Below are 13,839 nucleotides of genomic sequence, written 5' to 3'. Positions count from 1 at the left end.
ATGCAGTGAGGACCACGTCAGTCACCGGCCGGCCCCGCCCTCGAGTCAGCCATGGTGATGTTTCGCTGTACCGAGTCAATGAACAATGGGCAAGTCAAGCTTGGTTGAAAAGGTAGGACCTTTAATATCTGTCTCATTGCCCAGTAGGAAGTACAATTGGGAACATCTCCGCTTTCAAAAGGCTTACTGGGGTCCACGCTGCATCTGGTGACTGCTCTGTGGAGTGAAACTCCTAGAAGCACATTTGGATCAGTCAAAACTCTGGATTGCATGTTAGCGCCGGTGGTCAGCAGTGGCTGCTCACTCAGCGGGCCGGAAGCGGCGCTCCTCTCCGTCCAGGATACCGTGGTACAGCCGGATCTCCTGCTCCAGCCGTTGCTTGGTCGCTAGGAGACCGTCGTAGTCCCTGCGCTGTTGCTCCGTCTCGGCCCGCACGTCCGTCAGTTCCGACTCCAGCTTGGACACTACTGAGCCCAGGTTTTGGAGCTCCATGTCGTGCCAGTGCTGAGCGTCGCCCACCGAGTTCTCGAGGCCGCGTTTCTGCAGGAGGACACCATTAGTAGGGAATGGTGGCAGGCCAAGGGGCTCCCGTCAGGTCTGTCTCACCAGAGCTCGGATAGATTCGGTCTCGGCCTGCAGGCTTTGCAACTTGCAGCCCGCCTCGGAGCACTGGACCTTCAGCGCCTCCAGCTCTTCCTCATCCGGACTCAGCCGACTCACACACTTGGCGTCCTGAGGGAGGAATGCGTGTCAAGCGCCAGAACGCCGGTCGTGCCATACCTGCCATGCCAGCTGGTCACCTTGCATTCCTGATAGCTGTCTGTCTCGCCCCGGTTCTTCTCTGTCACTTTCTCCCAGTGGTTCCGGATGTAGGCCAGGATCTGGTCCAGGCTTGTTTCGATGGGAGCATCCGTTTGATCCAGTTCCTGTCCAGACATTTGACTGTAGAGGAGGCGCACGTCCTGCGGGGCGGAGACAGCGATGTCAGGTATGTCGGTGATGTCAGGTATGTGGATGTTGACGCTTAAGAGTCGGTCGGCCATGTCATAGACGCTGTTCTGTACTTGGGACCTGCTCGTGCTGTCGCGCCAGTTCTTGCAGTTCGACCCTCATTGCGTCCATCTGTTCTTCCAGCTCCGCCCGAGTCAAGCCGGCGTCTTCCAAGACTTTGTAGAGCGATGACATCTCGTCCTCCGCTGCCTTCCGAAATGGTCGCTCGCTCTCAAACCTGCAGCGACAGCGCACGTAATTAACCCTGCTCCCCTCGCGATACCCCTGGGCGTCCGCTAAACAACCTCTGACCTTTCTTTGAAGTCCTCAGCGTTGGCCTGCACATTTTCCGTCTCCAGCGTCAGTCGGGCATTGTCCAGGATTGCTTCGCTGACCTGAACACACGCGTGGCCATGGAGACACTGCTGTCAATCAGTCGAGTTTTTATTTTAGAGGCGTGGCCCTTTTTCACGATTCGACTGAAGACTCGAAGTACCGTACATGACAAGCCGTGTTGTTTGTAGTTGGAAATGTCCATCTGAACACACTGGTGGTTCGGGACAACCAGTCCAGTAAAAAATATGATTGTATACATTTAAGTGACGTATTTGGGGTGGGACGGTGCGTGTAAAGAGGCCCAATTAAAAGCAAATAGTCAGTCTGATTTTATGGAGAACAATGCAACAAAATTTCCCATTGAGAGGCTGAACGTCGGATGATCTGGAAAGTTGAAAAAGGTCAAAGGTCTCACAAGGTTATCAAAGTAGTTGTCGTTTGTCAACCGACTCAGTAAGTTGTCAGTGAATCGAGTAATTGTTGCACCTGGAGTTTGGTGCGCTTGAGCGTTTTTTCACTCCGTCCTTGTGCCCCAGGTCGCCCCTCTCACCTGCCTGTAGACGTCCTCCCACTGGGCTCTGAGCGGCCCCCAGGCGCCAGCGCAAGACGCCTTGCGGTCCAGACACGTGTGGATTTGCTCCTCCAGCTGCTGGTTGAGTTGTTCCAGCGCTTGGACTTTGTCTCGGTACTCCATCAAGCAGCTGTTAAGGCCAGCGCCGCCGCCCGCACCAACCCCCGCTGCACCCTGACCCGCCCGGGGCAGCAGGGGCCCTGCGCTGCTCCTAGTGCCCTGCAGGAAGATGCTGCTGATGCCCAAAGCTCTGCGAGACACGCGCGTCCCCAGATTGGATGCACCGCCCGTCGGAAGGGTCACGCCTACAAAGACGCCCCGGGACGAGGCCCCGCCCGGGGCCACCCGGACGCATGAGGTGCTCGGGCGCTCCGACCCCGAGGACGCCGACGACAAGGACGCAGATTGGCCCAAAAAGGAGGAGCGGCGTCGCGACAGAGGCATGACAGAGTGAAACCTCAGAGGGAGCCGCTCGCCCACATTTATGGGAGGACTGGATTCTGGAAAGATGGCGCCTTTGTCGGCCTGGCATTTGTGTTACGGTGCTGACCTCTGACCTTTGTTGTCACGCTCCCTGTGCGTGTGTTAGTGTAGCTGCATCAGCACATCTGAGCCAGGCACACACACACACACACTGTGACTCAGCTGTTTATTTGTTGTTCCTTTTAGACGAAAGGTTCTGGCTTGAAGCATAACCGTGAGAGCACCCCCCCCCCCCCCTCTCTCTCTCTCACATACAAATGGCAATGAGGTGAAAACAGGAAGTGTATGTAGAAAGAAATCAAAAAGTGTGACGAGCGTCTTTCCGGCACTTGTTTTGTCTGCCCGGGCCTACAGAGACAGTGCCTGCGAGGTGTCGCTGTCGGACGTTCTGGGAGAACCAAGTCCGCTTTTGCTGTTGCGAGCGAGCTGGTCCGAGGGCGCCGGCAGGCGCCGCCAGCAGATGCAGAGCTGCAGCAAGCGGAGGAGGTCCCGGCGGAAGCGCACCCCCACAAAGGCGTAGAGGAAGGGGTTGAGGCAGGCGTGCAGATAGGCCAGGGTCTTTAGCACTTGGGCCGCCTTCAGAAAGTGCTTCAGCTCGTGGCAGTCAGTGATGGTCACGTGAGCCGCCTGCGTGGCCTGTGTCACCAGCACGGCGTTGTGGGGCAGCTGGGTCGCCAGGAAGACGGCCACCACGGCCAGGACCACGCGCATGGCCTTGTGCCGCTGGAAGCCACGCGTCTTGAGCAGCGTGGCCACCACAGCGCCGTAGCACGCCGCCATGACGGCAAAGGGCAGGCAGAAGCCCATCAGCACCTGCACCCAGAGCGTGGCCATTTTGGTGTGCTGGCCTATGTGCGAGGGGAACAGCATCCGACAGAAGTGGCGCGGGCCCTCCTCCGTCTCAGTCGAGACAGCGGTGGTGAAGACCAGCTCAGGCACGGCCAGCAGCAAAGCGGCCAGCCAGACGGCAGCACACACCAGCCGCCCGCAACGGCGCCGCTCGGCCTGCGAGTTTCGGGCCTTGGCCGTCTGCACGATGACCACGTAGCGATCCACGCTTATGCAGGTCAGAAGCAGCGTGGAGCTGAACAGGTTCACTTTGTACACCGCCAAGGTCACCTGCCGACAAAGTAGCCGTCAAGCTGTCATTAGGGTTCACCGGGTGAGAAAGCAAACCAGAAACAAAGGCCCCAGGCAACCCCCCCCTCCCTGACCCGGGGTTGGGCCGTGATGCCAGCAAGATTCAACGACCAAAAGAAATCAAATGCGGTCTACTCTACCTTGCACATGGCGGCACCAAAGGTCCAGCCGTGAGACGCCTCGGCCGCCCACAACGGCAGCGTGACCAAGAACAAAAGGTCGGCCACAGCCAGGTTGAGCAGGAACACGTCGGTCATGGTCTTAAGACGGCGACGGATGTTCAGGTAGATCCAGACCACTGCCAGGTTCCCGGCACCACCCAGTATCGCGATCATCCAAAAGAGCGACGGCTCCCATGCGCGCCGGAAGTCCCGCACCGGTGCCAGATTGCATGTCATGTCCGGCAACTCATAGTCCGGGGTGCTGGCTGTTGGATCACCGAACCAGGGCTCCTGAAAAGGGCAAAATGAAGGGAAACGTTATGATAGCTACTCAGCCATGCCTGAGCTGGCGGGGCTCCTTACCTCGGTCACAGAGTTTGTCATGAAGTCGTCCATTGACTTGCCTGGGCAACCTGCTGGAATGCAAAACAGAAGCTGTGTTTACTGTGCCAAATTGGATCAAGCCTTTCCTCTCAAACTTGGCAATTTCGAACAAAGTCCCTGGCAGGGAGCAAGATCAGATGAAGGTCACGCATCTTCACAACAGCCCTTGCGTTCTTTAAAGCAACTACACGTGTTGCATCAATGTTTCCCTGTTTTTATAGGAGACAACGAGAAAAAGGAGCTGAACTTGGCCCACATACTTTTGCTGTGCGAGGTGACACGAGGCGAGGCGAGGTGAGGGCCACGACACAGACGTCGGTGAGTCAAAGAAGACAAACTTCCAAATGGAGAGCCGAAAGAAGACGAGTAGAAAGGTACCAAATTTGTCGCTTTCAAACAAAGATGATAACAAATCCGGCGGTAAGTCGCTGAGTGGCTTTTGGCTTCAAGAAAGATCTTGCCTTCATTGACACGAGGGATCACAGCAGTGTCGTTGGTGGTGCCGCGGTTGAACGGTGTTTGGATCTTTGGTACAGTTTTGATGAGTCAAAGCAGAAGTGTTGCGATGGGGCGGACCCACAGACACTCCTGGACCTTCCCTCAATTTTCGCAAAATCAAATGGTGCTTACAGTCAGAAAAAGATGATTTCCTGTGCACCCAACTGTTTTCATTGCGTGACTACTAGCGTTGGCGCGGTTGTGTAACAGGAAGTGAGAGTGTGAGGTTTGCACGCAAGCTCTTTTTTTTTTCATTGTTTTGTTTTGCGTCAAAGCTGACAAACAGACGGAGGTTGGCAAAGTGCTTCAGAAGCCATCCTTTGTTTTCATTATTAAGCAAAAGCTTATTTGTTTTTCTGTTCCGCTTTTTTGTTAACTCACTTTTTACATGACTGACAGCCTCTTTTCAATTCTATCCATGTCTATCCTCCTATTTGTTTATTGAGATGCATTTTAGTACTTTGTTACGTTCAAGGTTAGGCTGTATTTTTGGTGGCCATTCGCGCACATCCGGCCTTGTTCTGTCGGTCGTCTCCGAGACCCGACATTAATTTAACAAAAAAAAAAAACATCCGTGTCCACTCTTTGTCCATCTGAGCTGTCTGTGTCAATAAAGTTTGAGGCTATTGAACAAAAGCTGATTATCTGGTGAGATTACAAGCGTGCAGGTACTTTTGCGCTTAATCTGCACAGGATGTCGCAACACGCCGGCAAGACGCTCGTCACGTTTGCAGGTAAAAGCATCAACTGTTTCTTCGTGCACGTACTCGTGAGTAGCCTCGTGCACACGTTCCTCGGTCCTGAATGGCCGAGTCCGAGCTGACCCTGGGCCGACCTCAGGCTGAGCCCGACCCTGGGTGAACTTGTCGATGCCGAGAAATGACATAGTTTGTTTTTTGCGCACAAGCACCGCTGCTGCTGCTGCTGTGGATGTCGGTGGCACCGCTTTGGGCCTTCGTGGATGAGCTGGATGACTCGTGAGTCCGTTTTTGTCTCCACACCACGTCCTCACCTGTCCGTCAGGCGTTCATCCAACTGTTCCCCTGTCCGACAGCTTGTTGCAGACCAGGCAAATGGAAGACATTTGGCTGATTAAAGTACGTTGACCTTTGTGTCGTCAATGGCCATTGTAGACATTTCGGTAGCCGTGTGTGTGTGCGGTAGGCTACTTAGTGGGCGGAGCTAGACGGCCATTGGTGGAGATGAAAGAGATTGATGGCATCTTCTCAAATGCAGAAGAAATTAACAATTCTCAGCGGAGAGACAAAACGACTCTCATATAGTGCACGAGTCTGGTTTGATAAAACGATAAATATTAAATGGGGCGGGGGCATGCAGTCAGATAAGAACGGGGCCACTTCAATGAACGCCCCCGCCACGGCCTCGCTGTTTGCAGTTTTACGCTCCTTGGTGCCGGATCTGCAAGGAACTGGACCCGACCTGGCACCTGATCGGCTCCGAGCTCAAGAGCGTCGGATCGCCCGTCAACGTGGGCAAATGTGACGCCGTCGCCAACACAGGTGAGCCCGCCTTCATTGAAAAGCGTCCTCGTTGGCCTCGGCCGTAATGCGCTTTGCGCCTGCAGGCTTGGCCAAAGAGTTCAATGTTCGCACCTACCCCGCCATCTTCATGTGAGTTCACGGCTCGCCAGCTGATGTTTGCTGATGTCAACTTGATCTTGCAATGGCGTCTTTGTCTTGTCATATGATGATGCATCCAGGTGGAAGAACGATGAGAAGTATCTTTACTCGGGTCCCCGCACCGCAGACGCCATTGTTGAGTTTGCTCACAGAGTTAGTGGGTGAGGAGGACATGTACCCACGCACATGCCCGTGCCCGCCAGCGTGCGCACACGTGTTTTTTCTTGTTTCGTGCATTTTCAGTCCGCTGATCCGACCTTTGACCAGCGTGCAGCTTTTCCAACACGCCTTAAATCGCCACGATGTCATGTTTGTGTACATCGGAGCATCATCGCAACTCAAAGTAAGGCACACACAAACACACGGGCACACACGGGGACCTTTGCCCTGCAACCGCAGACCTGCCACCTGTGTTTGCAGGGGGAGTACTTGTCCGTGGCTCGGGAGATGATTGTGTCGACCTTTTTCTTCTCCGCCGGCAGAGATGTCGTGCCCAAGGTCAACACGAGAACAAGCGCATACACAAGACAGGTCATTGTGGTCGCTCAGTCGCATGTTGGCGGTTTGTGTGGTTTGCAGGCCGTGTCGCTTCCCGCTCTTCCGGCCGTGGTGGTCTTCAAAGATGGCGATTGCTTTGGCTACAATGGTAGGAATTATGAAGCTGACCTCTGACCTTTAGCCTTGGGCACTGACCGTTGACGCATTCCAGAGGCCAGCGACGGCTCACTCAAGGCCTGGATCAAGAGGGAGAGATTCAGAAACTACGGCAAAGTGGACGACCACACACTCTATGCCATGGGAGACTCGGGTGAGCGCTGGCTGTGCCCGCTGGCTGTGCCCGCTGGCTGTGCTCGCACACGCACACACTGGGACTGACAAACACACTTTGTGCCCGTTGCTCGAGCAGGAAAGCTGATCCTGTTGGCGCTGTTGGACGAGGTCAACGCGAGCCAACAAAACCTCAGGTATGACCCGCGTGATGCATTTCCTGTCTGTCTACCCCGTGGATGCTATGCTTCCTCTCTAGGTTCAGGTACAAAAGCCTGGTGTGGAAAGTTTCGCAAGACTACAAAGAAGTCTACAGCAGGTCGGGAAGTTGACAGCCTCCTAACGTGAACATCCATTGCGTGTGTGTCAAGCCTCGGTCTTTTTTCATTGCCACAGAAACATTCTTTTTGGCTTCATGGAAGACAGTGAATACATCAGTGGGCTCATCATGGGGTGAATACATGCATGCCCGAGTTCATCCGCGCGTGATTGTTCATCATGTGATTTGTTGCTGTATTTTGTTGCATGTTCAGCGAGCTGCGCCTTCCGGCCATCATCATGTTGAATTTGTCGACAGACAGCTACTTCATGCCGCCGGCTTCACTGGAGACAGAGCGCCACCTCCTGGACTTTGTAGATCAGGTTCTGGACGGCAGCATTCAGGCGAGTCCCCCAAAAAGTGCTGGAAATCTCGAAAACTTTCCCTGTTGACTCCTGTTGGTGCTCTCTCCTCCTTTAGGCTCACGGAGGAAACGGGCTCCCTCAGCGAGTCAGACGCTTCATTTACGACACCAAAGTCCTGTTCTTGGTACTTCCTGTTGACATTTCGTGACTGAGGGCAGATGAATGTCCTGCTTTTCTCATCCTGGTTCTTTGCGTCGCCCTGGCTGTTCTGTCTGTCACTGTCTTTGTGTCTGTCCAGCTGCTGTTGAGCGAGGCTCCGGTGCTGGCCTGCTTACTGGTGGCCATCCCGTTTGGCGTTTTGCTTTTGGTGTGCTTTGTGTGCCTGAAGGCCTGGTCCGACTACGGAGGCCAGGACGACGACGACGACAACCGGCCCGTGTTCTCTCGGAGACAAACAGCCGACAAGAAATCAGACTAGATGATTCTGATCGGCAGAACGCCAAAAGGCTTCAAAAGTCACTGAAGCCGATTTAAAACGAAATCCAAACACTGGCCTCCAGATGACTTTTAGGTGACTTTTCCGTATGAGTGTGAAAGAGAGTTTGGCATTAGTGTGCCGTTAGCAACGTGTACCTCTTTGCTTCCAAGATTTTTTATGTCTTGAATGCAACAAACGCAGAGAAAAACTGTAACTCCTAAGTGTAACGTCAGGTTTCTTAAGCGCCACAATCAATTATTTCAAAATAAAAGAGATTTCCCTTTCTGCTATGACGCCGGTGTGTTATTGTGAAAGTGGCCGGTCTGCCGGGACGCTTCCTGAAAGGCAACGGTAAAGCCAAGCGGGGCGTCTAACAAGCTGTTACTCGCTAGCCGAGTACTCCACCAAAAGTGGTCGTCTCCCCGATTAGGAAGTCCAACCGAACGGAACCACCTGCCGCTCTTCATGCTGGCGACCCGCTGACGACAACTTGTCGGCTCTCGTGCGCCGTCTCCATGGCAACGGAAGAATTATACGAGGTGACTCTAACATGCTAACGTGAGCTAACGTATAACACGGCTAACTTGGATAAAAGTTGAAGAATGGCCGCGGGGTGACGTTGTGTCAACCAAATGTCGTCAAATGTGGTTAATGCACAAGCCGTGAGCCACATGTAACCTGATTTGAAAAGAACACGTTTGAGATGAACAAATGGGCTGCGTGCTGTCCATAGGTGGAGCGGATCGTGGACAAGCGGAAGAACCGGAAGGGGCGGACGGAGTACCTGGTGCGCTGGCGAGGCTACGGCTGCGAAGGCGACACATGGGAGCCCGAGAGTCACTTGGCTACCTGCATGCCGTACGTGCATGACTTCAACCAGCACCACACCCTGCGCCACCGAGATGCCACCATGCTGCGCTCCACCCGCAGCTACCTGTGCACCGGTACCCCTGGCAACCCCTGCGGCCCCCCCGCCCACGTCGGGCGACTCCCGCCCGTCGCCTGCCCGGATCCCGTCTCGGACCCTCAGCCCACCCCGGCTCACCTGTACACCTCCCCCGGCGGACTCAAGGACCTCGGGCTCGCGTCACCGGGTGCTATGCCGGCCCCCCCGATGCCGGCACCCTCGATGTCGGCGCCCCCGATGCCAACGTCCTCGGTGGGCCCTGCTCGCCGCAGCTTGGACTTGTCTAAGAGCAGGATAAAAATCCTGGTGCCCAGAAGCCCCATGAACAGCCCCCTGGATGCCGAGGAGTCACCCAGCGAGGCGGCGCCCAGCGAGGCGATCCACAACACGGATGCCGGCGCCCGCGACGCCCACGATGTGCCCCCCGAGGTGGCTCTGGAGCAGCCGACCAGCGTGCAGCTAGGCCTGGGGGAGATGCGCGCCCGTATGGGGATCAGGTCGCGGAGCCACAACGACCCGCCCATGACGCGACCCCTCAACGGAACAGGTAAGAAGAAAGAAAACGGATACGCGGTCCGACCGAATGAGGGCGTGCCAACTGACCGACTCTGCGTCTGCTTAGGCGCTGCTGAGGATGCGGGCGCAACGTCGTCGGTTACCGTTACAATGGGCGTCCCGGCCAAGCGGCGTCTGGAGGCGCGTGCCGCTTTTGACAAACGTCTGCGCTTTAGCGTGCGCCGGACGGAGAGCGCCTACCGCTACCGCGACATCGTGGTCAAGAAACAAGATGGCTTCACGCACATCATGCTGTCCACCAAGAGCTCGGAGAACAACGCGCTAAACCCCGAGGTGCGCAGAGCGCCAAAGCGAGCGCCGGGGGGGGGCTTCTGGCTCTCTTTGATCTAATCCCAACACGCTGGACGCCGGGCATGCCCCCTTGCCACCTCCGCAGGTGATGAAGGAGATCCAGAGCGCTATGGCGACGGCGGCGTCGGACGATAGCAAGCTGGTATTGCTGGGAGCCGTGGGCGGCGTCTTCTGCGGCGGCCTGGACTTGCGCGACTTGATCAGACGCCTCACTGATGACAGGAAGAAGGAGAGCGTCAAGATGGCCGAAACCATCAGGTAAGGGCTCGCCTCGCCTTTGCGGGGATTCAATAGAGTCGATGCAATTATAGCAGCAAACGGTTGAGAGCATCATCAGCTTTGATTTGACATTGAAAGAAAGACACGTGGAGATTCTTTTGAGCCCATATTAAAAAAACAAACCGATTTCTCCCCATAGCTGTGATGAAGTTCTTTCTTAGTTGGATGCTGTATTCTGACTGGCTGAGCAAAGCGGCAATGGTTGACTGCCTTCAAATGTAAACGCTGGCCGAGTGACGCCAGCGCATTGTGCTTCCTTCCCTCAGGACGTTCGTCAACACTTTCATCCAGTTCCGCAAGCCCATCGTGGCCGCAGTCAACGGGCCGGCACTGGGCCTGGGCGCCGCCATCTTGCCGCTATGCGATGTGGTGTGGGCCAATGAGAAGGCCTGGTTCCAGACGCCCTACACCGCCTACGGGCAGACGCCAGACGCCTGCTCCTCCTTCACCCTTCCCTGCATCATGGGCCCCCCCTCGGTCGGTCCACCGCCGCTGAGGTGACAAGAGCCGCGCCTGATGCCCTCCCTTTTGCTGGCAGGCCAACGAGCTGCTCTTGAGCGGCAGGAAGTTGACGGCGCAGGAGGCTTGTTCCAAAGGTTTGGTCTCGCAGGTTCTCTGGCCAGGAACCTTCACACAGGAAGTCATGCTGCGCATCAAAGAACTGGTCACCGTCGACTCGCTCGTGAGTCTTGCTCAGTATTACTCGGTAGAATTTACGCTAGACAGGTCGCTTCTCTTCTGGCACCAATAACATGCATGCACGCCGCAGGTCCTGCGGGAGTCCAAAGCCTTGATGAGGAACTCCAGCCGAAGTTCCCTGGAGCAAACCAACGAGCGCGAGTGCGAAGCCTTAAAGAGAATTTGGGGCTCGTCGCAAGGAACCGACGCAATCTTGCAGCACCTGCACAGAGGCAAAGAGCTCTACTAGGACTAGGACCCGGAACCCGTTTGTGCTTCTAAGGCCGGACTTAGTCTCCTAGCTCCTTTCCGTGCCGCACCCTTGCGAACAACACGTTTGTATCTTTTCTACATTGCCAAGTAAAACAGGAAAGGAGTCTCGCGGTACTTGGGTGTTTCACTTTTATGTGGCTATTGTGGCGCTCCCTGCTGGTTTGAAAACCCTCCAACCTCAGGGCTCTACCCACACGGGACTCCCCGAACAAAGCGGTGGATGGGGTTCCGGAAGAAGCTTGGACGGGAGGACGATCGGGCCGGAAGGTCACCTGGCGCGATGTGAGCCTCAGGTGGGAGGAAGGACATCAGCTGAAGGGGGGGCAAGATTTGAGCGGCTCACAACCACGTTTCGTATTGTAGTGCCTTAAATTGTTTCTCGCTGAAAGTGGCCCGTGGCACCAAAAGAAAGTTTCCCAACGTATGTGCATGTGGGTATTTTGTTAAAACGTTACTATTTTTTAGATATACACACAGAACCATCAAATACACATCTCAGAAAACTCAAGTACATTTATCAAAACAAAGGAGAAAAATTGGGCTTCCAAACTGAAGACGACCGTGGTTTGTTGACACGGGAACAACTTGTTTGAATTTTCCTAAGGTTGCTAAATCTGTGATGCGGTTGGATGTTGCATTCCAGTGTTTGCAGGCATGTGGTCAGGAGGCAGGCGTGGCCAGGTGCAGGGAGTAGGTGCGGTCAGGGAAGAGGATTAGCGTGTAGAAGTGGCGCTCGTGCACGTGCAGACTGTCCAAAAAGCCGTGAACTGTGATGGCTGCCCAGTCTGGCGAGTGCGCCCCCTCCAGGAAATGGCTGCAAGACAAACCAGCTACTAATCAGTGACCCACGTTGCCGGGCGAGCTTCCCAGCTTACCCGAGCTGCTGGATCAGCGTCATGATGTTTTCAGGAAGCAGCAGACCGCGTGTGGCGAGAAGAAACGAGCTCTGAGAGGAGTTCCTGGACGGACGAGGACACGCCGAGGGCAACGGAAAGCTGTGGCGACAACAAAGGGCCAGGGCCAGTCAGTGGACAAATCGGCGGGTCGCTGCCTCCTTCGGTCTCGTTTCCTCACCTCCAGTCCAGGTCAGCTTGGACAGCCCCGAGCCACTCCAGAAGGTCGAAGGGGTCGTGCGAGCGCAGGTCGCAAGCGGGCGGCACAGGGTGGCTCACGAGGCGACCGCTGACCTCGGGCGTGTGCCGCGACCACTTGTATCTCCGCAGCAATGGTTGCAACACGCCTGTGTCCTCTGCGAGGGCAAACGCAACACGGTGGCATTTAATTCACTTAAACGTGCGCCGGCCATCGAACTCTCAGAACCATCCAAAGTGCACGGAAGGAGACAGCAAGTCACCTGAAGTGGGCGCCAGCAGGAAGTCCATCCTTAATGGAAGTCGTGAGGTCAGACCGCTGAGAAGACGCCGGTAGCCCGGGCTGCCAGGAGCCATGTTGCTGTCACTCAAATCCACATTGATCACTAGAGACAAGTCACAAGTTAGCATGCTGGTGTGAGTCAGCGCCTGCAACTTGTAGGCTCCATGCCTAGCACCCTAGCAAAGGTTAGTGAGAGTTTGGGCAAAGCCCGAACGTTGGTTGTTCGTCATGGTTTGTTCAAATAGTCCCGAATAGGTTTGACAACAGCCAACGATTTATCGTGCATTGCTGCTGACGTCAAAAGGAGAAGCAGCGCTTCCCACCGTATCTGCTGCACTTTGGTCTGCACGCTTTGCCTTGGATTCCCAACAGCTCGTATGAGTCTTTGTCCAAAGACAGACACAGATGTCCTGCACGCAAGCACACATTTAGCCATGTTTAGAGAAAAGTATAGCTAGTGTAGGTGGTGGCACATCCTGAAGTATGTTACCATTTGCCTTGAGAAAGGCGCAGTTGTCTTCGTCGATGCGAGTCTTGTAGGACAAGCCGCACACGTTTCCTGAAGCACACGCACATCTGGTTAGTCAGTTGACATGCAAGTCTATTGGGACAGGGGTGATGCCCCGAGTGCGGTACCGCGTCTGAAGCATTCCTCCAAAAGTTCACAGAGCGGAAGTTTCTGGATCAGGTAGAAACTTTGGAAACTTCTTAAAGTTGCATCCAACTCAGAAGGAGCGTGGTCACAATCTGGGAGCAGCACGGTTGCCTGCACAAAAACCAAACATTTAATTGACAAAGGGAAATGGAAAAGACATGGAGTCGTCAGAACTGTAACGTCGCTATTTCAACATACAAAAAGTCATATTTGTCATTTATCGTGACGTCACCTATTGTTTTTGACGGACAGGAGACAGGCGCAAAAAAAAAAAAACGATGGGGGAATTTGACTCCTATCTGGCGGATAATGTACACGCGGGTTAGCGTGAGCGTCTGACCTTGTAGTTAAAGGGCAACTGCTCCAGTTGCGCTCTTAGTCTGTTGTTTGGGTGCAGCAGAGAAGACGTTTCACACTTAAGAATGGTTCTGCTGCTCATCTTCGCTCCGACCACCTTTGGGGTACAAACAAGCCATCCGGAAGCCGGGTAGCACACTACTTCCTGTTGCTCCTCTTCTTTCTTGTGTGTTTGTGTGTTGTTGTTGTTGTTGTCAGTAGTGGCACGTGTCATCACTTTTATTTGTTGTATTTTTCCTGCAACTATCACCTGCAATCGGTGTTTCTTTAGGCTCAACGAGACATTTGAAATGCAGAAAAATAAAGCTCCTGTCCAACAGGGGGCGATGTATGTTGCGCTGAATGACGACGCTGACATCTTCCTCGCGGGTTGTAT

At 54.7% G+C, this 13,839-nt stretch overlaps 5 protein-coding genes across 7 annotated transcripts; 2 read left to right on the top strand and 3 right to left on the bottom strand.

The window, feature by feature from the left end:
• Positions 1–100: 100 nt before the first annotated feature.
• bfsp2 (beaded filament structural protein 2, phakinin) lies at positions 101–2,341 on the bottom strand. The gene is made up of 7 exons (XM_049747824.1): positions 1,877–2,341; positions 1,303–1,385; positions 1,072–1,228; positions 801–962; positions 607–732; positions 305–540; positions 101–232 (listed from the first exon to the last, which is right to left on the bottom strand). The coding sequence occupies exons 1-7, from the start codon at positions 2,339–2,341 to the stop codon at positions 184–186; spliced, it is 1,278 nt and encodes a 425-aa protein (XP_049603781.1). The 3' UTR covers positions 101–183.
• A 191-nt stretch (positions 2,342–2,532) lies between these two features.
• LOC125985214 (C-C chemokine receptor type 9) lies at positions 2,533–4,889 on the bottom strand. Of its 2 annotated transcripts, none has more exons than XM_068648636.1 (4): positions 4,444–4,889; positions 4,045–4,097; positions 3,661–3,972; positions 2,533–3,499 (listed from the first exon to the last, which is right to left on the bottom strand). In XM_068648636.1, exons 2-4 carry the CDS (start codon positions 4,075–4,077, stop codon positions 2,729–2,731), a joined length of 1,116 nt encoding a protein of 371 aa, XP_068504737.1. In that variant the 5' UTR covers positions 4,078–4,097; positions 4,444–4,889; the 3' UTR covers positions 2,533–2,728. The 2 variants fall into 2 exon arrangements, with proteins under 2 accessions (XP_068504737.1, XP_049603818.1); XM_049747861.2 differs by having other exon boundaries at positions 4,326–4,468.
• On the top strand, positions 4,296–8,366 carry LOC125985189 (protein disulfide-isomerase tmx3a). 2 transcript variants are annotated; one of them, XM_068648632.1, is made up of 17 exons: positions 4,346–4,439; positions 5,257–5,297; positions 5,471–5,540; positions 5,618–5,660; positions 5,960–6,083; positions 6,149–6,194; positions 6,284–6,364; positions 6,447–6,546; positions 6,624–6,701; positions 6,783–6,849; positions 6,913–7,011; positions 7,111–7,168; positions 7,231–7,290; positions 7,368–7,424; positions 7,505–7,634; positions 7,711–7,779; positions 7,894–8,366. In XM_068648632.1, the coding sequence occupies exons 2-17, from the start codon at positions 5,258–5,260 to the stop codon at positions 8,071–8,073; spliced, it is 1,302 nt and encodes a 433-aa protein (XP_068504733.1). In that variant the 5' UTR covers positions 4,346–4,439; position 5,257; the 3' UTR covers positions 8,074–8,366. The 2 variants fall into 2 exon arrangements, with proteins under 2 accessions (XP_049603779.1, XP_068504733.1); XM_049747822.2 differs by lacking the exon at positions 5,257–5,297 and having other exon boundaries at positions 4,296–4,439.
• Positions 8,367–8,410: 44 nt separating this feature from the next.
• Positions 8,411–11,191, top strand: cdyl (chromodomain protein, Y-like). The gene is made up of 7 exons (XM_049747781.2): positions 8,411–8,612; positions 8,807–9,527; positions 9,603–9,829; positions 9,933–10,105; positions 10,393–10,603; positions 10,665–10,808; positions 10,896–11,191. The coding sequence occupies exons 1-7, from the start codon at positions 8,589–8,591 to the stop codon at positions 11,052–11,054; spliced, it is 1,659 nt and encodes a 552-aa protein (XP_049603738.1). The 5' UTR covers positions 8,411–8,588; the 3' UTR covers positions 11,055–11,191.
• Positions 11,192–11,564: 373 nt separating this feature from the next.
• rpp40 (ribonuclease P/MRP 40 subunit) lies at positions 11,565–13,821 on the bottom strand. The gene is made up of 8 exons (XM_049747839.2): positions 13,447–13,821; positions 13,088–13,217; positions 12,942–13,010; positions 12,775–12,861; positions 12,432–12,554; positions 12,152–12,326; positions 11,953–12,072; positions 11,565–11,891 (listed from the first exon to the last, which is right to left on the bottom strand). Exons 1-8 carry the CDS (start codon positions 13,819–13,821, stop codon positions 11,738–11,740), a joined length of 1,233 nt encoding a protein of 410 aa, XP_049603796.1. The 3' UTR covers positions 11,565–11,737.
• Between the last annotated feature and the right edge of the window lie 18 nt (positions 13,822–13,839).

This window comes from Syngnathus scovelli, chromosome 17 (assembly GCF_024217435.2).
Source record: "Syngnathus scovelli strain Florida chromosome 17, RoL_Ssco_1.2, whole genome shotgun sequence".
Taxonomy (NCBI): Eukaryota; Metazoa; Chordata; class Actinopteri; order Syngnathiformes; family Syngnathidae; genus Syngnathus; species Syngnathus scovelli.
The sequence above is the reverse complement of the archived record's forward strand: the minus strand, read 5'-3'. Positions and strand labels throughout refer to the sequence as shown.